Below are 24315 nucleotides of genomic sequence, written 5' to 3' on the forward strand. Positions count from 1 at the left end.
TCCCTTGCTAAGAAAATGCCCATCGGAGTAAATGAACCTGGAAGCACACAGGTTATTGACTTAATCTATGTAAAATTTTGTCATAAAGAAAACTCAAAAGATTTCTATGTGTTCCAGTAACCCACAAGTCACTGCTCTCCATGTAGGCCACAGCAATATATGTTCATTTCTCAAATTGTGTCGGACTTCGACTTTTCGTAATCGATCATGTAAGCATATTGCATTCGAAGAAAAGACGAAGATTTTGACCCCAGATGAAGACTTTTTTCCATGAATATTGTCGGTTTTGTCCAAAATTCAAGTATCATTCTTTAATTACTCATTATTATGTTCAAATTGGAGAAAATTAAATCATTGGGTTTTCGCATAATCAGATAATGGGATACAAGTAAGGCATAAGGTGTATTGTTAAGTTCGCACCAAACCAACGCCCTGTGTATTGGAAAAATAAATTAAGTTCTGAATGAACGATTGTAAAAACAATGATCGATAGCCTTGATTTGGTATGATTAACCTTAGAGACACCTGCCGAGGTCAAGTCGGTAGAAGGAAGACGAAGTACAGTATACAGCGGCATTGTACATGTATTAATGTGTCACTTGATGATTCAAAAAGTATCTCTTCATTGCCGCGAACTGAATATTGATATTCTTAGGGGTTATATATTTTATTTATCATTTTAACACAGAAACTGACGAATCAATTTGCATATTGGCTGTACTGACGGCCAGATAGGTATTACAGATGTCTGCAGCGGAAAAGTGCCCAGACTCTTCATCGCTGGGCGCTGATCTTTATGGAAATCCAGGAACAAGGAGACAAAGAAACCAAGACTATGTCTTCGGATAATTATGCAGATTCTGGTATCTTGAAGCCAAAACAGTGATGAAGGTCATTGACATTTTACGTTGCACATATGCGCTGTTTATTGTTATTGTTCATGAGAATGTGTTATTTTTATTATCCATTATAATAATATATTTACCAAAGTTAGACTTGATTGGCAACACTACTCTTGTATTCTACTCTTTTCCAGCCCATTCTATTCCATTCTACCCTATTCCATAGATACTGGCAGCTTATAGGTTTTATCTCATTACTGATTAATTAGAACTACGTGCATTGTTACATGTAAATGTCAGTCATGAAAACATTGGAATCCTAACACAGTAAGAGTATATAAATATATACTTCTTCTATACTTCATGGCTTAGTAGCTTGATGTATACTAAACTGACCATTTATCAGGAAGGTTCAATGTTTGTATGTACTGGATAAGGTCATGAATCATTTTGTTTACATCCGATCTACCTTGTGCCGTACCAAGTTTTCCCCTGCACTTTATCACACTTTGGCAATATACCAGACCAGTACGTAGAACGGGTGCCTGGTCTGACTTCTCGCAACTGGCGATAGTAACGGGACAATAACGAGATGTAAACAACTCGTAACCATTGCCTGACTAGCACGCGGTAGGGTCATCCTGTTCACCTGATAATATGTGTGTATTCTATCTAAAGTGTCGGGCATGACACGGCTACATGAATGAAACACTCTTACGTCAGCCGACCAGGACAGTCAGTTGTATATATAACGAAATGATTCACATGTAACTGATTACCCATTGTCTTCGAATCAATCATTGCTAATATTGACTTCTTAGTAAAGTGCAGATATTTAAAAATAATATTAACAGCACATCTTTTGTGTCTAATTTAATTTTTTTTTTCATTCATATATAATTTTGCACTGTTATATTATTATATAGTGGCAATCCAAACACATCTACGAACAGTTTCCATTTCTATAGAAATGTCAGGTATAATATACTATTTTGAAATTGATCTGGGTGATATGCTCACTTCCTCACGAACTTAAGAATCTGTATTACAGGTGTGCAAATAGGCTCCTGCTATGGATAATTAATAAACTATTAAATATTAAACCTCATGCCTCCGAAACGTTGAAAAGTGACAAGTAATTTGAGATATATGGCTAATGAAGCCATTTTCTTTGAAACTAAAATTTTCATGGTAAATATTTTCATTACATTTTTCTTTTTGCTTGACCTTTCCCTTTAAGATGACTTTATGATGTTGGGTCAAAATTTATCTGGAAAAATATCTGTTTCTTTCATAGATTCCATTTCCATTCATTACGCTATACATAGTAAATTTAAAGAGCTCGCACCAATTAGTATCACCGATTTCCGGGTGCGACGGGAAATGTAAGAAAAGCGGAAGTCGCATTTAAATTGCACGCGACCTCGGTAACACATAGTAATCCGAAAAACCCAACCATGCACAGCCATGTGGAAATGAAGTATTATATTTACTCATGATCAGAAAAATTCATTGTGTATAACATGCATAGACATATGATACGATGCACTGAAGTATAGATCATATATATTATAATAAAAGTAATAATGACGGATTCTGCCATTAAAGATAACCCGTACTCATGCATTACGGAATGTGATCGGTTTTCTTGTACGGAATGTAATCAGTTTTCTTGTAAACTAATAAGACTTAGAGGGGATAGCTAATCATATAAAGTATATATTGTCCTCTTCCCCATGGCTTGGTAGTTTTCAAACATCATATCCTGCATTTAGAACAAACTCTTATGCAAGATATCTGCAGAAGTTTTCTTTTGAGGTCGAAAAACCATTTGATATGAACTGTGACGTAATTCGTACTGGATATCGTGTACTTTGTAGACCTTTACAGTATATATAGGTGAGTGTATGACGTATGGAAAACACTACATGTATAATGCAACGCATATCGACGCCATGTATATTTTAACAGCACTGGGTTTTATAACGAAAATATTTTATTCAATTTTTTTTCACATTTATCAGTATCGTGTGTTAGCTAGGTTACGATTTCAATATTAAATGGAAATACGTATTTTTATCTGAAGATGAAATATGCAAAAATCGAAGAAACGATTTTTGAGACCTGGTACATGAAATGAAACTGTATACATGACCTGTACTAAATATAATGCCTAATTAAGGTATTTCAATATATTTTAAACCTGTATGTCACATCAACACCATTTACTATTGTTAATCTACAGAAAACTGTAACACTTATATAAAATGTTATTGCTGAATATATGGTAGTGATATAACATTTCTCTGTTTGTTATTAAACCTAGGCCTAGAACGATCTGCATGACCTTTAAGTAAGCTTGTTTCTAAAGTCTATCAAATTAAATATTTTATCTAAGTTATATTTGGACCAACAATTATTGAATTTTTTTTTCCATTTCAGTTATCAGCAATTAACTGATTACTAGAAGACATGAAGAATCAGTTTTACATAACATTAAAACTGAACTGACCGAATTATTCAGCGTTAGCCACTGTATTAGGATCATAGAGCCACGGTAATACAGTTCCCAGACTGTTTTTACATGTTTATTTTAATTAGGTAATCCGATCAATATAATCGCCGACCCAGACTCCCACACCGAGTGGGAACAAAAATACCAGTAGGGAATAAGGGTATTTATGTGCATTGAGCATCGAGGCCTTCACCTCGCTGCCAGCAACACCTCAGCCTTGCAGTGAACCGATCAGAGGAATTTTCATTCAACCTTTTCAGCATCCTACTCGAGTATTTATTTGTTTTCTACTTATTTTATATGTAAGTGAAAATATGTTTTTTCCAACAGTGTAAATCTTCATCCTACAGTGTTTATTTAGAGTTTTAAATAGTACAAAACTTTGTTTGTTCTATACTATATTTACATGAATATTAAAGTACACGGCTTATTTATAAAACATCTGGGTGTAATCATGAACTATATGTACACTTTGTATAACCTAATAAAATGCATTGCATTTTGTGGAATTTTGTAAAATACGTAATTATTTCAAATGAGAAATATGTTCAAAACTCGCTGAAATTTTTATTATTTTTATTATTATTATTTTAAATTAATTTATTTTTTAACTTTTTATTTCCTGTTTGGTGTTTTATGCAACCACTGTTTACCATTGATGATGCATACATGTACGATTGCTCTGAATTTCAACCGAAATCTACACATGCCCCCCCCCCCCCCCTCCTGTGATTGATATATAAATAAATATAACTTTAAGAAATATTTCATCCTGAAAAGTAGTGGTAATCATCAAACAAAAATTGATAGTAAATTGTGGAAGAACGGTTAGAGAACTTTATCACACCTAGTACTATAGAACGTCAGATTGGGAATCCAACTCTTAAATTAGATCGTTTTATCAAACACTAACACACAAGTCTCTCTCCTCTTTGATTCAAGGTCATATAATGTTGACGATGACACATAACACATAGTATAATGATAATACCCTATCATTAGATCAAAGTAAAGAAGTTCTTTTCGTACAGGGCTCTTTCCAAGAGTTAATTGGATCGTGACATTGGTTCATAGTTATTCCACATATATTTCAAATATACGCCTAGGTCAAGAAAGGTCTTCTTGTACAAACGCTAATTCACAATATGATGTGGAAATCATATGGTTCATCTTGGCTTTTTATGTGCCCTTTTCATAATGAAACCGCACATGTCAAATATCATTTGCCTAGAATAAAAGTTAAAACCCCTAATATCAAAGGTCATGGTTACATTTAGTTCATTAATGTTCATGATATATGTTATGGAATGCCGACTTGCAAAATATCAAATAGACATGGGGAAAAAAGATGCATTGTGTATGAGAGAAAAAAAAGAACAATTTAAAATTGTACTATTATGACTGGGTTCGATAGCAACATGCAGATAGTCGGACCAAATCGTTTGCATGAGGCTGGTAGGCCGAAGGCAAACAGTTTGGTTCGAGGGGTTGGCAAAACGCATTTTGCCCGAGAACACAGCAATAAATGCTTTGTTTTAACTCGGTTAATACCGTAAACGAATATAGCTGACCCTCTCAAAGTGTGACTTAAAAAAATCATAGAGGTCCAATATCTCACTCAGCGGTCAAACACTGATTTGGGATGGGGGGGGGGGGGGGGGTCCGCTCAGTAAAACAATGGAAATGTTCGATTGTTTGGGGGTATAGATTTATATAGGAAATTATTTTTAATGACAAAAATATATGTCTCCTTTTAGTAGGAAAAGGCGTTAATGGTAATCTAACAACAAAGCTTTATAATAAACGTGATGACTTTAATTTTTTCAATCGTCAACTTCCCTTACTTATGCAGCAATATACCCTCATCACCTGCATATGGGGTGTGTTTCTCTCAGCTGATTCGACACGAAAGAGCAAGCTCTACGTTTGAACAATTTCTAAAACGAGGTAAGTCACTGAAAAACAAGTTGATGAAACAAGAATATCAACAGTCTCGTTTAAAGTCATCATTTCGTTAGTTCTATGGTCGATACAATGACCTTGTCAGCAGACACAATCAAAACTTCTGTACTTTGATCTAATGATAGGGTATTATCATTATACTATGTGTTATGTGACATTAAGTCATATGCTGACTGACGTTTTTCATACTAATTGTAAGGCACTGAATTGTCGACGGATTTTTCCGTTATTTCCCGATCATGACAAGGAGCACACGGCGGGTGTGACCGGTCGGCAAGGGAAGCGCACTCCTCCATGGCACCAGATCCCACCTCTGATGTTTTTGGAGGTCCATGTTTGCTCTGCTCCCAATGTGAATTGTTTTAATGGACTTTGAGCTTGAATAGAATGAATACTGTTCGTATCTCTATATTTCATCGAAAGCGACATGAAAATAGGAATATCAATTGATTGATGGCATTACGAGAAAATGTTGCTGTATGGTAAGATGTTTTACAGGAAACCATTATTTGAGTTGTTTCACCATCCCCTCCATTGAGTGCGACACTTTTTTGTACACTACCAAGTTGGAGTATCTTCTTATCTTTCGTCGAGTTACTCACCAGTAAAAAAACCAGTAAAATCAGAAAAAAAAACAGTAAAGTGAAACCGATAGAAAACAAAATATTCCTCTAATTACCGATTGAATACCGGAGTTGCAAGAAAAAGACAACATAGGGCGATGAGTTTGAATATTTCCTCTTAAAATCAGACTGAATATTTCCTCTTAAAATCAGTCTAAATATTTTCTCTGAAATTCAAACTTGATATTTCCTTTCAAAATCTTCCTCTCGATCTTGAGATGCTTCTCCGTCCTGAAGCAGCATCAGCTGATACAGAAACATTAAAAAAAGAAACGACATTGTTGTTCAGTTGGGGGGCTCTGAGGGAGTTTATACTTAGGAGTTTATGCTTGGGAAAGTTAACTATGACCTTCATTATACATGGCTGTCACAAAGTTTTTATTACAAGGTATTGAAAATTTTAAAGAACGAAATTAAATTAAATGAAAGGTTACAATTAAATCCTTTCAAAACCTTGCTTCTTGATGCAGAACAAGAATTAAGAATCCTTGATCACTGAGGCATAAAAAATAACCTAGACTTATGTAGTCTTGTACGAGCTCAATAAATAATAAACATATACGATATAAATCAAAACGTGTTTGTATTTGTCCTTCCGTGTTGTTTGGGATAGAAGTGAATTTGTGTCCCCTGCCTCCTCCGCGCCAGCACCAGACTTTTCTGACGTCACTAATGTCTACGTGACACAAGAGTGCAAAAAGACATTAAGAATTAAGACATTTTTCTCTCACGAAAAGTGCAAAAATAAACAATGATATTTACAAGTTGGTAGGCATTAGTTACATCTACTTAATTAAGCGATAATGTGACATATCAACAGCTACTTTCCGTGAATTATTTGCGAAAACAACTTGGTATTGATTGGTGAAATTATAGGATAGGCAGACGATTAGCACTATACATAAATCGTGCACTGTTATATACTAGTAACATGTCATACCGATCTGTGATTCTTTTGGGATTACAGCCTCCTTGGCACGCAAAACATGGTTTCTCTGGTTTTCGAAAAAAAAAGGTATGCTCACTAGGAACCAAAAAACTTTCAACACCCGCCAATTGGATATCAATATTTACCGCCAAAATATGAACGACTTGGCATTAACAGCAAATAATTAATCGCTATCATCAAAGTTCAAACACACAGGCTGCTGCATTCAATATGTGTCCAAGAAGGAATTCTGAAAAAATTATATAGAAAATAGATTCTGTCGGAGTGCGTGAAGGATGCATAATGTTGATCAATTGTCAAATATGTTTATCAATACAGTTAATAAAACGTGTGTAAATTTTACGGTTTTCTATTCATTGCTGACGCCCAAAATAAGTACTCCTTTAAATGCAAAAAATTCTACATCTAAAACGCAAACATATAATCTGATTAAATTGCGCTGAACAAAAAGAATCCTTGACCTGGTTTTATTTATGCATGTTCAGTTGTTTGTTTCATCGCATTATGAACTGTTGTGACAGTCTAGATAGCTTCTGCGTTTTAAAAAGTTTCGATGCCATGTAACATGGCTATGGATTTTATGTACGGAAGTGTAATGCCATTTGCATTTGCAGGATTAATATGAGTCATTTTGCAATAAATCTAAGTAATAACACAATATTTATGTTAAATTTAGAATAAAGCTTTATTTTCTTTTAAATTTGGATGTGGAAGTTACCAGAATGATCCAGACCTTTTTTTTTTAATTGCGCCGATACAACGTCAGGTTTTTGCTGTTTGTCATAATAATTAACACCTCATATGTGTTAAAATTATATTGTGTTTTTCATCAATTTACAAACAAAATATTGAAACAAAAAATACATAGTTTTACCGTCAGACAACCATCAGTTCCTCTTTTTAAAGTGTAAAAGGTGTATAAAGTTAGAAACTTGTTTTACACTGACCATAAAAAGTAGATTGTGAAGATCAGCTGATGGAATGTGTACATGATTAAGAGATTTTATGTTCACCTTTACGAAGTCTTCCGTACACTGTAAATGGGAGAAAAAAATATCTGAAATGCTCTTTAGTCTGCATTCTCCGTAAGCTTACTTCAGGGATGTCCTTCATGTGATAAAATAATCTCTGATTCTGAGAACGTATGATTGAAAACGTTATTTACCACACGACATATCTACGTACTGTGGTATGTTGTGTTGTACTTTGGATGCTAAAGCAACGATAAACCAAGAGGCCAAACTTTGATCTGGAATACGGTGAAATTCGATATAACTATAACTGTAACCTTGATTTTTTTTTTTTGATCGACCCTATGTTGAAAATGAAATTGGTAGACTCATTTAATACCTTCACTTTTATACGACATTTTTTTTTCGCAAAGTCCAAAAAGCAATCTTTATTAGTGTTTAGAGCTTCCTTAAAGAAAACTTGGTTCTACTTCGTTTAACAAAATGAGAAAAAGAAAACACTGAGTACCTCTATAGATACAAGTATATGGTTAATTTTTTTTACATTGAAATGTATATATGACCGGATATACAGCGTTTGTTATGTCCATGTTCCGTCCACTCGTCTTATTTTTTGTTCAGCTCGATTAAAAAAAAAAAAATTGTTCAAGACACTTTTATTTAACTTCATACAGATTGGTGAGAGCATTTGAGGCAATTTCATTACATTGACCTTCTGTATGACCTTGACTTTAATGAACCTCATTTTGAGTTTCTTTTAGTTGATTGAGACATACTATGGGCAAGTTTTAGTTAGTAATTTGTTTTGACCATTTCTTTTTCAATCTGTTGCAATAGCATTTTGACCAAGTGTAAAACCATAGACAGCTCTTCTAACACCCTTTGAAAAATTATGACACAGTTGCTGGAAACGGAAGTATTTATGAAAATCGCTGTATCTGTCCTGGAGATGGAATACAAGCTGTTGATTTAATGAAACAAATAAGAAACACGAGATTAATATGCATCATTAAAAAAAAAATCGTGGAAAAAGGTAGAGAGAATTGTTAAAATTCATTAGTCCATGGAATGCTAGTAGATCCTTAACTATCCAATTAACTTCTGAAGTTTTGATAAAGGAACCTCTTATAGGAGGCGTTAGTTTTTTTTTACTGAACTATGCATAGCGAGGTTTTTCTCCCTATACTACTTCACTTTTTCACAGAAAGAAACTCGAGATCTGCTTGACAGAACATGCTTCATTTTGTCCCGATGGCTCTTTAGTAAACATTTGTACATGTTCATAATCAATGTGCATAAACTTTTTTCCCTGTGATTGCATACATTTGTCTAAATGAAATTTAATGTTTAAATTAATTGTGTGATTTTAAAAGAAGTTTTACGATGTCTTTATTTTAGTGAATGTTTTCTCCAATTCAGTGGAAAATTGGAGGAGCATATAATAGTTCTATATTCGATAGCTGGTGTACGCCTGATCTCAGATTGCATGGCTAAATGTAATGATTAAACCTGTCTAAAACCGATGTTGCTTGTGTTATTGTAAAGTTGATATCGTCGAAAAAGTTGATTACTTTATTGCAACTTTTCTAAGAAAAGTTTTCGGAAAAAAGTATTTATATCATTTTTTTTAATTTACAAAAACCTTTTGATTATGGGAACTCTTGCTTTATTTCTATAATTCCAAGTACACGTATATTACTTCGCCCATAGGTGTCAATTTTACGATTCAATAACGTCCATGTGATTTGATTTGGTGTGTTGTGTGTTATTACAGAATATACTTGTTTTTTCTGATACTAATGCTGCTGTTTATGTAAATACAGGGTGACTGAGAATCACGTTCTCACACATTTAAATACTGATACATGTAACTGTGAACAGTTAGCGCAACGACTTACGATACCAAGTAATCGGTTATTCCAACTGGATAAGAATATCCAGTAAACTCTAAAATTCACTATTATTTCAGAGTTTTGAAAATTCGATCCCGTATTATGCATGCATGGTTTATCTAAATTATATAATTAAATGTATCAGAGAAACTTGTTGAACAAAAAACAAAAAAATAATAATCAGCAATCTAGCGTTGGAGGAGAAAAGTTAGCAAGTTTTGAAAATAGATTCAGTAAAAAATAAAATACATGTGTAAACATGTATAATTGATTGAGTTTTCTGTGTTTGCTTTTCTTACTTTTATTAATTTCAGTGTTGTTTTTCAAGAAGTGTCAACTTTATAAAAGCCTTAAATGACGCATTTTGTCTATTTTTGAATTAGTTGTTGCATTGATAGTCAATTTAACAATAATCTTTTCCGACGTATTCAAAAGTTTTTGATGCAAACTGCGTCACTATGTCACAGCTGTATTGATTTGATTTAATTCTATGCATTCCTGTTACTACGGAAGCTGTTGCATCCAGTGTAACCAATCAAATCTTTCGACCTCAGTTTATCTTGAATGTCTCCGCCCACATTTGAACAAAGACACGCGAGACTAAGCGCCTCGTTGTTTGACATTTGTACTACGTGGCTTACTTTGAATCTACAGGTTTACAGCTCTTTATCCAGAAGAAAAGCTTTGTTACTACATTTGATCTGTGCTGTGGGATGATTTCAGCTAAAATCTGCAGAATGGCGGAAGCACTTCCTATGCAGTAAGCATTGTTATACAATTATTTGTTTCCCGTTTACGCCTATGCTACTTTGTGGTCTCTGTTCTATGTATATAAATATTTATGTTTATTTTAAAAAAAATGCAAAATCATGACTTTAATGTGCTTGCAACATGAATAACAATATATGTATTTGTCTTGCCTGATGCAATGGCTCGAACAAAGCAATCGAACTCTGCAAAAGTTCAGCCATTGACACTGTATCGAAAACAGCTGTTTGGTGTTTACCCGTTGTCATTGCGTAATTTTCTGGAATGCTTGCAAATTTAGCAAATGTCTTGGCCTCTGCATCATGATTTTAAGCCTCTAAACACTGATCTATATGAAGAAAAAACAAACATTCTTTGTTCTTTTTCCCTTTGTGCGCAGGGTATTGCTAGCATCTAAAAATAGCGTGACTTCCCTCAGTCATGCCCCGAAGTCACATGATTTTCTTTTAACAAAAATGCGCGCTAATTCATACATGCATATAGGTAAAGTAATGCGATTTCAGTGATGGTGGCAGGCTTTCATGCACGATGCGTGAGCACAATAGGTATTACTATGGAGAAAGAGAAATAAAGCTAATAAGTATGAGAGATAAGTGTATTTTTAGATTATAAATGACTGTCTATAAATCTATCCAGTGTGTGGATAAGCATATGAGGCCTACAAAACTAAAAAATAAAAATAATATCTATTTGTTATAATTCGGGGACAAATGAACAGTGATTTTTTTTTTTTGGAATCCTTGATTTCTTAAGCCCATTGAGAAACTTCTGACAGCTGGCTGTCACATGAGAATTTTAAAATGCCAAAAGATATTAATGCATTACCAGTGTGAAAAATTTAAAAGTCAACCTCTTTCTTTCCTCCAAGTATTTCCTTGATTCTAGGATCATTGACCGCATTGTTTTGAGTTGTAATTCACTATATTTTAAAGGAAACTTGCACACTATACTAAAAATGTCGAAGTGTAGGTTTGAAATGAAAGGGTAGGTGTTGCTGAAAAAAAAACTTAAGCTTACACCTGAGCTTGCCCAAGTCCTATATACCCGGATTTGAAAACATTTAAAACACTCATTAGATAAAAAGGGTTTATGTAACATTTGATAAAATTCTTTCATAAAGATTAAATTATATTTTCATGGAAAGGTGGGTATATACCTATTTACCCTGATATGTCATTTTATTCTTGTAGAAAATCTGTAAATATTGGCCAAGCTTTGAAGGACACTCTTATACAAGCACTCGCTGATGATAGACTCGTTATAGGAGTGATGTCCTGTGCTAAACTTCTGGAAATGTAAGCCTTTTTATTTACTGAAATTTAATACCACTTTAACGGGACGAAATAGTGATATAAATCAGCTGAAATTTGGCAATTTGATGAGCATGTTAGGGTTTTGATGTTTTAAAGATTTCGTATAGAAACTGGATGAATTAAAATACAGCAGTCAAAGCATATAAATAATTTGAATTGGTTTATACAATGTACACATTTAGTTTATTAATTTTGTATCATTTTCAAAGAGACATGGTGAGAAATCCATAAAACTTGCATTTTCCGTATCCAACAGAATATATTTACTACACCAATAGTTTTAAAACATCATTCTACCCCAGGCTTTTTTTTTCTATACTTTATTGTGTTTGGAATATTACCTCTGACCTTAACATTGCTGATTTTCCAGAAGCCCCGAGAGCGTGATGGTTTGCATTTTACCTGCCTCTGTCCCAAGTCATGACGTCACATTCCACATCCAGCAAACTCTTGTAGAGGCCTTCTGTGTAGAACATTGCATTCCAATCCTAAAGGTAATTATTGAAAATGGAAAGTTTGTCGTTGAAAACTGATGGAAAAATTATGAGTTGCAATCCTGACCTTTCTTTATTGAGGGGGCTGTATACTTTATTGATTTTTCAACCAAATTTGGATGTTTTTCTCCCGAAATGCGCATGAAGTTTGACGTTTAATGTCACAGAGTGACGTGGGAGTGCACAGCTGGCCCTGACTGCAACATAGTTCACATGAAAACCTGTGCACATCATTGACTTGTTTGTTTTTAACAGTTAAATATATAATAGGAAGACCATTCACTTGTGGGATTTGACCGTGTTTAATTTCCTTCCACCATATATTATTGTTAATAGTTTGTGTGGGAGATTTGATAATCCAACAATTCAGAGTCCCAATAATAAAAGTTATATTAAGCACCAAGTTTAAAAATACACTGGCGAATGGTTTCCTGAACCTAGAAATCGTACCGGGAAAAACATTAAAAATGATTAGATATGAGTATTATTCATACAATAAATGTAAGAGAGAGGGGGAAGGGAGAGTCGACATATTTTGGTCCATGAAAAATATAGAAATGTTATGTACTTGCTCAGATTGGCGACTCTGAGAAGCTAGCCATGACGTTGACAGAGAGGCAGGATGCTGCCAATAACAATAATGACAAACCGGAGGAGGGGGATAAGGACCTCACCTGTCTGCTAGTACAGGTAAATATTATTTTACTTATTATATACATGTACAAGTAAAAATTCACATATTGTTTTCAGACTATTAACGGATGGATCGCACCAATCCTGTCATGCCTATATATATTTGTAGTTTAAAATTATAGTGGGCGGTAAATTTCAAACACTTGCAAACAGATGATTTGGTGAAATAAGAAAACAGATCTTCATTTTTATCCATATACTATTTGACTATCAATTATTTCTATAAATTGTGCATTGCTACACTATGAAAAAGGCTATAGAAGCATTCAAATACTTTGGTACCAACTGAATGTAAGAGAACTACATGTAAGTATATGTTAGATGAGGTTCACCTGTAATTTGTGAATTACAACACATGCTGCTTTTAATTCACACAGGAAGTTTTATCACCTGACATAATTTATCATGCTTGGTTTTTTATGTCTGGAAGGTTAAAGTGAATCATGAATTAATATTGCATTAATGTGTGTTAGTTCCGATATTATAGGGAAATACTAGAAAGTTCATGTGTGAAACATTGGTAATGTCATAATACACATGAATAAGCTTTTGTTTTTTTGAAATCCAGGAAATCTTCATTGAAATGGATTACTTTATTAATAACATTGTGAAGATATGGAAGCAGAAACAAGGAACTGTAAATTATTAGAAACATGAAAACCTTTTAATACAATTAACACATAATGATTGTAATATGTTTCTTTCTTAGAATCCGGAAGTTAAAAGTCATTCCGACCAGTTTGTCACGGAGTTCTGTGAAAGGATTTTTCTCACTCATCCCAAAATAGAATTACCCGTGTGATATTGGAGGAGGATTATTTCCTTAAAAATCAGGTAAAATTACCCGGAAAGGTAAAAGTCAACAATTTTAACCAAAATATGTCAATATTAACAGAAACAGATCTTTTGTATGGATTTATTAAGATTATTCCTATTTTGTAGGATATGCCTGAACGACTGCGTCATGTTGAATGGTTCCACACACAGTTCGGCTGACACCGTTCTGTAGTGGACGAAATGAAACGCCAGGACCACGTGTCCCTTTAGAGGGGGCGTGGTCAAGCGTTAGAAGAGGACTAAAAAAGGCTGAAGTTGATGTCACAAATGACCTGCAGATACCTGCAATATAAAGTTTATTTTACTGTTATCGATTTAAATCATTAAATATTTCTATCGTCTTGTTTTGTTCATTTATTTATTCAGATTCTAAATATGAGCTTGTAAAATCTCTCGACCTTTTCTTGTCTTTTCGTTGCGCTTATACGACCAGATTTGGGCATGTAAGTATAACAGACATACGAGTAAATTTTATTTCGTTAGCAAATTTCTTAGTATACCGTATAAATCCCTTGATACAAATTTTACTCATACAACTAAGCGTGGTAATACTTGGATGTAAATATAGCATGTAAGCATATAAGTAAATGTTCTGTCGCAGTGTATTATTTGCTTAATGAACATCTATTAATTTTACTTAAAGTGATCATTTTCATGATAGGTTCAATACAAAGACATTTATTATCAAGTGATGGACTGTACAGATTTCTATACTGAAACGCAAAAGAAACGCAACATCCTTTTTAGGGGAAAATATTACATACAGGATATGATTTTGTATCTAAAAAGTAAGAACATCTTCAACTTTGTAAATATCGGTAATTTAACGGTTGAATGATTTTCATACTATTACCGGCAGTTAAGTTAAAGTCCGCTTAACAGAAATCAAAAATTGCATGTTTAACAAAACATTTGGCAATAATATGGGGTTAGAAGGATTTGTATTTGTTCATCATAAGTAATGCAGCAATGTTTCAAAAAATAAATTCCCCTTTCTTTTCCGTAAGTAATGCCAAGGCTTCCTGAAAATGACTTAAGTACGCATTTCCATTGCTCTAGCTGGAAAATCTCATGATAAAGGTGATGGAGAGTTGCAGATGCAGATATGACCCACATCACGCCCCAACAGCCTCTTACGTATCATTAGCATTCATGACAGTCCTTAGACCGGAAGTCCAAGGGTTACTATACTGCGCTTGGCTAGAGAAAATTCGACCTCATCATCTGAAAAACAGGCATTTAAAATTGGCAAAGAATATTTCTTTCGCTCAGATCTCGAGATTGATGAACCTATTACATTGTAGAATTCAAGCTGCAACTGTTGTGCATGGCAGTCTTGCACGCTGTAATTTAATGACCGGGGTGGGGGTCATGTGCTACTTTCTAAATTAGAAGATAATCATTTAACATTTTTATCAAATCTCTGATATTTTCAATCAAGTTTTACCTTAGTGTATTCATTTTTGAAAATCATTAGATAAAAAATTCAAATATTTGTAGAATACTGCTTGTTGCGTTTCTTTTGCGTTTCAGTATATATTCAGGTCAATGAACAGCTTTATATATATAAAACTATATATAATGAATGAATTTCACGATTAAGATGTGAGCTTTAATGATAAAACACAGACAATTGTGTATACTGAGTGTGCAGCTAAAATATTGGGATAAAAGCCAGGAACGAAGAAAAAATTTGTAAACGAGTACTGAAGGTTACTCAATCTAATTAAAATTAGATGTTCCGAATCCGCTACCGCTTCTCAAAGATGTTTGAGAAGCGGTAGCGGATTCGGAACATCTGATTTTAATTAGATTAGAGGGTTACGTAAGAGTACGTAAAATAGTATTGTTTAGTATGAACTGGGTTAATTTCCTTTTGAACTTTTAATTGTAAGAAAATTGAAAAATCTTAAATATTGGTTGAAACTAAGGCATGGAACAAGTGATAATTAAATTCCTACATTATGTCTATAATATATGATATTAAATAATAATGACTGGATTGTTAATTAATATTAAAAAATGAATTTCATAGGCTAGGTTTTTAATGGCACGCCATTATAATTGTGTAAGAAGTACATGCAACGCATTTGCTATTTTATATCATAAATTGTGTGATGTACTAATGTAAGTCCAAAATATTAGATCAGATTTATGTTGATCACTAATGTGCCTCATTTCTGACATCTTGCCCTCCATTCTTACTTAAACAAACCAATACATTTGAAATATATAATGATTAAGACTGTCCGCACATTGTTTAATGATTGAACAAGAAAGAGAGAAAGAATGCAAGAAATAACATAATATGTAAGCTGATATAAAGGACACATTTCATTTCATTCCAAAATGCTCATAATTTACATAACAAAAAACACAGTAAAAATTACTTCTCCCAGAGACCAAGCGTTTTTAAACTAGTCCAATTACTAGTACTTTTACACAGAATGTTAATAAATTGTGTGAATTGGGGAGGGGGTGCATTTAGTTAATACAACACGAACATTTTCCTTAATTTATATTTTACTGAAATTATTATTAAGGACAGACGATACATTCCTAAATAATATATAATTTTTTTTCTGAGATTTTGTCACTGAAGTATTGCAACTTTAACATGTTTACTGTTAAAAATAATCGAGGTACCTTACCAGGCATTTGTGCAAGATACCAGAGGATGTTGTTTCCTATAAAATCCTTTTGGAAAAAACTTAATTAGCCAATAACACATTTTTTAGTGTTTCATTTTTTAAAAGACAATTAAAAACCAGTTTAGAAATCAGAAGGTAATTAAAATTTTGAATATTTTCCACACAATACCAAGATATACAAAACAGATATTTGAGGAATGTATCGTCTGACCTTAAGTGTAGTATATAATACACGTTAAATAGCAATTCTATAGTTTAATGTACATCATGTATATGTTTGTAAATATTGTATATGAGATATACATATACTGTGTATGCCTCTCGAATCTAATAAACTGAACATTATTGAATTTATAGCAGTAGAGGTATTCTTGTCAGAGGTTTTTTTTTCTCTCCTTCTATAGAATTACAGTTTGCAAAAGTCGTTTTCGGTTTACATCACTCTCTGTGGAGCTGTTTATATATATATATATATATATATATATATATATATATATATATATATATATATATATATATATTTACATATGGCACAGACCACAGTATTTTTTCATTTATTACAACTTGTGTTTAAAATGACAGGAAATATTTTTGTAATGAAAATGCAATAGAATTTTTTTTTTTAACATAAGATACTTTTGTCCTTTCCTTTTCCTTCCTCTTCCAAGTAAATCGATAATTAAATTTTGCTTGGGAAAGGGGGTTATTTAATTGCACAAAGAAGAAAGTTATGAAAGCTTACTCGGGTATGATTTGCACAGTAAAACTACTTCGAGAAATATTCTTTAGAAAATGCCATAAATTGTATCTCAAACACCCATCCCCGTGTTTTTGTTTTGTTTTTTTTTTTGTGTTTTTTTTTTCACGTTATTTTAAAACACGAAAGTACGTACTGTCGCAACACAAAATAAGACAAGATAAGCAAAAATGTTTACTTGTTATCGTTTCACCTGAAATAAGTTAAAAGTACAAAATAATGTGTAGTAATAATAGAATTTATCTATCATATGAATAACATTTTTCTACCATTACATTATGTGCTTATTTTTCAAACCAACGGTATTTGTCATTCAAAGTCAAATATATTTCAACTTTTCATTTTACTCCCAAACTAAATCCTGAATCTAAAAGAACAGTTCATAATTTAGTTTACACTTTATTGTAAATTTGGAAATGAAAAAAAATTACAAAGAAGAAGGTACAACCACAATGAATCAAAAACTCATCCCTACACCAATCATAACGCAGTGACGTACGCTTTAACGTTTGTGACGTAGTGTCATATGATATAATGAAAGAAAATTCATTTGTTCGAAATGTCTTACAAGTTGCTAGAAATTGAAGAAAAATGAAATTCCATTATAAAAAAAAAATAACTTGTTGAGCTTATTTTAAAAAGCAAAATGGATAGTGGCAGATCTATAGAAAAGAAAGTTGCTCTACATTTAAACGTGAGGATCTTTATGCATTTACACCATTCTCATTTTTAATTGTAATTCACCAGTTGATGGTGGTAATTCCTTAATTATCGAGATTTATTGTGTAATTTTGTCTTAGAACATGCAAAAGTTTTAAGGGAATACATGTATATCGACGGAATTAACAGAACTGTGTTACCGGGGTTACTTAAATTATGGTGCAGTAAAACCCAAATCATGATCTTCATTATCAAATGTTTGAAAATTGGTATTCAGTTTTCCCTACTCCAATTTAAAGTACGTCTTGTCGACTGATAAATATAAATGCAGAATGATTTTTTTTTTCTTGCAATCTTCAAAGTACTCATTACATTATGTTTATTTTTCAAACCAACGGCATTTGCATTTAATATCATCTTTTCAATGATACATGTACATTTTTCTCTAAAACTTATCCAAAACTAAAAGGACGGTTCATAATTTCAACTACACTTCAGATTAAACTTGAAAAATAAAAAGAGAAAGTATTTAAAAAAACTGTTTTTTGGTAAATCAAAAACTCATCGATTCAGTTTCACCACTGTGCCTTCTCATCCATATTCTTAATGTAATACTATTCCGCACCATTGTTCCACATTGATATCAGCTAGGAATGGTAGTAAAAGGTCATTCCATTGAAAAAAAAAATCTCCAGTAATTTCTATACTTATAAATTAATAAATTTTGCAAATAAACTCCGAAACGGCTGCACCAGAGTTCTTACTTACTCCTCTAAGAATAAACTAGATACAAGATGATGTCCGTAAACTATATTTAGATTTCACTCGCATAGTAAGTATCGTACATTGAATTAAAAGTCTACTTTCATTTTCTATAAACAGCCATGGAATAGCAACACCGTGAGTACGGTGGCGTTTCCGGTTGGCGGATCTAAGTTACTGGCAATTTTAATGAAATTGACAACAAGCAATCGTTTATTTATTTCATAAAAAGTCATCACTGAATTATTCAATCAAAACTTGATTTAAATGATATAAAAGAAATAAGTTGTGATTAACGATTAAAAAGGGAAATGTGCAAATTATTTTCGTCATTCACCGATCTTAATATTGACGGAAGCTTCTAGAACATCATAAAGGATCGAGCCCGATGTTAAAAAGAAAAACGCCGCGTGAACATTGGTCATTGAAATAATTGTAAATCATTGATAACACTATAAGTTGTGAATATATTTAGATATCGAAAGACTATTACATATATGTAGTAGGTTTTCCTAATAAATTTATCGGTAAAATTTGTGTATATTCTCACTGAGAGCATCGTGGCAACGAACCCGAAGTACAATTTGTACTTCGTAATAAACTTGCTTACATCAGTGAAAAGAGAAAATTAATGAATAAGGTATTGTTCAAACACAATTAAAGCTGTAAAATGTATTATCAATACATTTCAGTTTTTTTTTCTGAATACAGTCTTTTGTATAAAATACTCGGCCTATTCAGGCGTTAAAAGCTAATTTTTACACAGGTACTTGGGTCTTGGTTTATAAAAAAAAATGTATGTACCTTATTCATTTGTAAAAAAAGTAAAGTACATTATTTTTATCAATAAAGTACATACATATTTATACATCAAGGCCCAAGTATCGGTTAAATTTTACACACACACACACCCCAATCAATTTATCAGTAAAATGTAAATATTAGCTGCTTTATCCTTGACGGAAATGAAATAAGAGCATCAGAAGTATACAATATCAATAACATAGTATAACATGTTTCACAATAAACGTCAATTAATGAAATTGTTATTTTTCGAGTTTTTACAAAAAAGGGGGGAGACGTACATCTACTTCGTGCGGGATTTTTTCCTGATATAAGCCTGTAGGCTGTCAGTAGAAACTACAATATATTTTATGTCGGTAGTGGTATAAATTCAATTTCCCGCGCTTGCGCGGGATTTCATCTAGTAGTGTATAAACCAAACTTCAAAAAAGGCAGATCTTTAGACAATGAAAGTTGCTCTACATTTAAACGTGATGAACTTCATGAATTTACATTAACTGCATGCCATTTTCAATTGTAATTAACTTGGTGATGGTGGTAACTCCTTAATTATCAGGATTTCTCGTTTTTAATTTTGTATATAGAGAAGCAAATGTTGATAAGCAAATGAACTCAGTTTTTGTATTTGAACATGCAACAGTTTTATAGGGATTACCCTATAATACTTATACTCGTACTGGTATTATATATAAGAAAAGAATTACAACAACTGTTTTGTTCAATTTGTTAATTTAATTGTACACAATATCAGCTTTCGTTGTAGACTATACTATACATATTTGGAATCCGTGTTTAATTAATCAGTGAAATGGGGGTATTTTGTATTGATATGAGGGACATAATACTGAGTATGCAAGTTTGTGTAGAAATTTTTCTTGGAATCTTAAGTTGTTGTTGAATTCACAGCTAGTCTGTGTTTTGTTTATTTTCTGTATTTTTCTAATGTCATGCGGGGTAGCTTTTCAATTTGTACTGTTGTTAAAAATAAGCCAGGAAAAAATTCTTACAAACTTCACCCGCAAAAATAAATCAGCATGAGAATAAATTAAGAAATAAATATTTTACAAGAAGTACAAGTATTTTTTTTTTTTTTTTAGAGAATTTAAGTACAAAAAAATATTTGCATTCATTTTTTCATTTTCATTTTTTAACTACATTGCTAATTCAAGGTTCCAAAGGGAATGAGATGGGGGATTTCTCTTTCCTCAGCCAGCATAGAGAGACATGGTACAGCACAACAAATGATCTATATACAACCTCTATAAATGTAATTTAACAATTTACTGCGTTAATTGTTTTATTATCACTTTTTAAAACTATATTTGAAATTATTTTGTACTTTTTCTTTTTTGCTGCTTACTTCTGAGACGCCTTTTGTTTCTAAATAAAACTCAGTTAAAACTCGCTATGGTAATTATTTATAAATATCACTCTAGTCGTAATAGGAGTAGAACCTTTAATATATATAGGATTAATAAGACGTTCTGACGATAGTGGTACTGAGGAATAACTTTGAAATTTTTTTTTATAGAGACCACAGATATGTTATTAAACTATTATATATTTTTAAAATATTGATCTTTACATTAGAAAACTATAATATTGCCGCCTTTCAAATTTTTACCAACTTCATCCAAAAATTAAGTCAACATAAAAATTAGTGAAGAAATAAATATAAAGAACCGGTACTAATAGTTCAGAAATATTTTTTTAAGAATCTATATACAAGATAATATATGCATATTGCATACATGCCTGATTTTTTTCGTTTTTGTTTTGTTTTTTGTTTGTTTGTTTGTTTTGGTTTGTTTGTTTGGCGAATTCGGGAAAAGGGGCAGCAGATTTCTCCCTCCTGTTCCTGACAGGGACTTAAACTTCAATAAGACACATTTACTGAATAGCATAGAGATGCGGTATAAGTCAGGTACCTCTAAACACCAATTCCAGAGATGTAATTTAGCAGCGTTATGTGTAAATTGTTTAAAATCTAACATAAAAAAATATCATTTTCATGTAATTGTTATGTACTTATAATCTTTAATTATCATCTTTGATGTACCTTGCCTTTTGCTTATATAACTCAGTTTAAACTCAGATGTGGTAATTAACAAATATCACTCTGACTGTAAAAAGAGCAGAACCTTTATAATTAATTAATTAATCAAATTACAGAATGTTCTCCTGTGAGTTTAACTTTTCAAACAATCTATCAATTATCGAATCAATTTCTCACCCACCCGCCCTAATTTGTACAGTAAATATTAGTTCAAAAAAATGTACTGTTTATAAAGAATACTAAATGACCACTCTCTTCATGTATTGTGGGTATGTAGCATTGTCTTTCAAAGTGGGAACCGGAGAAAGGGAGGGGCTAATGACCTGCAAAAAAACAAAACAAAACTAAAAAAAAAAAAAATCGGATATTTTGACGAGAAAGTGTTCTCCTTTTTTTTTTTGATACAATAAGATGCAAAAGTTCCGCCATACTCCACAGACAGTGGGGAAGGGGGGGGGCTTTTCAATTAATATGTTCAAGTTGAATAAACAGCAAATTTCCATATTAAATTAACAACAAAATACATAACAAAGGGGGGGGCTAATTCCTGATACCACTGCCTGTATTACATGTATTTATTTCATAAACCGTGCACATATAGTATACAGTTTTTTTTTTTTGGAGGGGGGGTGCTAAAAGAATAACATTTAACGTGTATAGTCTAGAGACTAGAGTATGTTTTGCAGTCAGTCCACTTTAGTCAGCAAATAACCCGTTCATACAGTGCCAAAAGTGGCACCATCAATATAATACAGTCTTCATTGTGATAAGGAGATGGGTGAAGAAAGCATACTGAATTCCTATAGCTTCAGATATGTAAAAATCATATTCAATTTGTGAACTTGGTATTTAGAGTAAAGTTCTCATTATTGAAATTTATGAACTTTATGAAATTTTTGAAACAAAACTTTTCTGAGGAAAATATTCCGCCAAAAATTATTCTGTTATCAAAAAATAATGTGGTATTCTTTGGGTTCGAACCATAGCAATAAAAATCCTGAGTATCATTTTTGTTTGATACCAACGCGCTAACAACTAGGCTACACAGCTCCTAATAAATCATGTTTGTGATATGACCCTTGACTAAATGGACTTAAGTATTTCTCGGAAGATGCAAATATTGTGTCATAAAAGTGTATTTTTAAGGTATAGTGTTCTTGTTACCACAAAATGTATAATTTTACGCAAACTTTGAGGATAAACTTTCAAAAAAACAAAAAAATTGAGCGAAGACCCACTCATATCGAAAAATTATGTTATAATATGAGAAAATGGTTCTTTTTGCCCTCTTTAGTGTGTGTATTCCATTTCATAGGCAAATAATTTTAATCTTTGTGAGATTTTTGCAAATTGTGGAGATTTACATAAAGTATATTTTAATGTTAGATAAAATATCAAAGAAGATTCTGTTATAATTGAGATTTAATTTTTCACCTTCATATTTGTCGCACTATAGGCACTTCGCTCGCCTTGTTCGCCTATCTTCTTTATATAATATGAAAGTTTTTTAACCTATAATCTAAATGTTGAATGAAAACCTAAGATTATAAGGGTTGCTGCATTTTTCATTTCTTCAGAGGATGTATTTGCATGGACATGATGGTCAGCTTCGTAAAATGACTCACACACATATATAAAATAATTGCATATATATAAAATAACTGTGTGTGTGCGTGATTGGCTAGGGAGATTGGACTTAAGTTCAACTTCCATCTAGAAGTTCTGACGAAAGTGGCACCGAGGAAGAATTTCGGAATTTTTAGAATAGATTACAGATATGTAATTGAAGTATTATATTAAACACTAAACGTTTAAAAGGATCTTTGCATTAGAAAACTATCAAACTGTCCTTCAGATGTTTAAATTTAAACTTCTTTGACGTCATAGCTGAACGACTGACGGAACTGGAAAGGGGGTATAGTCATGATTTTTATTGAACTATTGTTAAATTGCTTCCGAATTTTAAACTCTGTGTAAATATTAGCTGGATTTTAAGGTGCCATTTCACATCGAGAGTTGTCTCGGTATGTAAAGAATTGACCTACTTACCTTTTCTCGTTTACACAATCATCAACATTACAAAACTGGAAAACAGAAAAATATAGAACATATGTACTGGTATATCTTTTTTTAAATCGATATTTCACACGTATTTATTTTGTCTCCAGTTGCAGATCAATTAGAATCGCAATGCATAATGGGAAGAACTATGATATTTAGTAAGTAAGGTAATAAGTAAAACTAGTTCATTATCATTGCAAAGTAATTATCTAATTATATCTAATAAACATTTCACCCGGCGCACTGGAGCTATAGCACTTAGCATACATATACAATTATTCAAATTTTCAAAAGAGCGCACAAAAACATTGAGACTTGTACGCATATTTTCGTTTAAATGAATAAATTTTTCATTTTGTCTTTATTTTCATTAAGGTGTTAAATTTGTCTGCTACATCTACCTTTGTTTATGAGCTTACTAGTACATGTATTTACTCTACAAAAAGTTTCCTAAAGTTTTCAGCATATTTAAAATGCAATAAGAACTGCTAAATATTCCTGTATTGATCCTCCGATATATCATATTGTAAATTCTGAATTTACTAGGGGAATGTAAATGCAAATTTTACATGATAACTAGTTACATGTATCATGTGAATTTTGCCTCTTACCTCCAATTAGCAATTCAAGATTTTCAATATGATAGTTTCATTTAACACAATAAAATTCATCTGGGAGTTCGTTTCGACCTTGACCTTTTCAATC

General features: G+C 32.3%; 2 protein-coding genes across 2 annotated transcripts in view; both read left to right on the forward strand.

Moving 5' to 3' along the window:
• Positions 1 to 24315, forward strand: part of LOC133205673 (actin, cytoplasmic-like) — a 222067-nt gene that overhangs the window by 44858 nt on the left and 152894 nt on the right. The window lies entirely within an intron of this gene.
• LOC133178369 (growth arrest and DNA damage-inducible protein GADD45 beta-like) lies at positions 10274 to 14200 on the forward strand. The gene is made up of 6 exons (XM_061313101.1): positions 10274 to 10514; positions 11713 to 11817; positions 12206 to 12329; positions 12906 to 13019; positions 13732 to 13856; positions 13965 to 14200. Exons 1-5 carry the CDS (start codon positions 10468 to 10470, stop codon positions 13822 to 13824), a joined length of 483 nt encoding a protein of 160 aa, XP_061169085.1. The 5' UTR covers positions 10274 to 10467; the 3' UTR covers positions 13825 to 13856; positions 13965 to 14200.

Source organism: Saccostrea echinata, unplaced genomic scaffold (genome assembly GCF_033153115.1).
Source record: "Saccostrea echinata isolate AGI-Se365-2 ecotype Australia unplaced genomic scaffold, CSIRO_AGI_Sech_v1 ptg000002l, whole genome shotgun sequence".
NCBI lineage: Eukaryota > Metazoa > Mollusca > Bivalvia > Ostreida > Ostreidae > Saccostrea > Saccostrea echinata.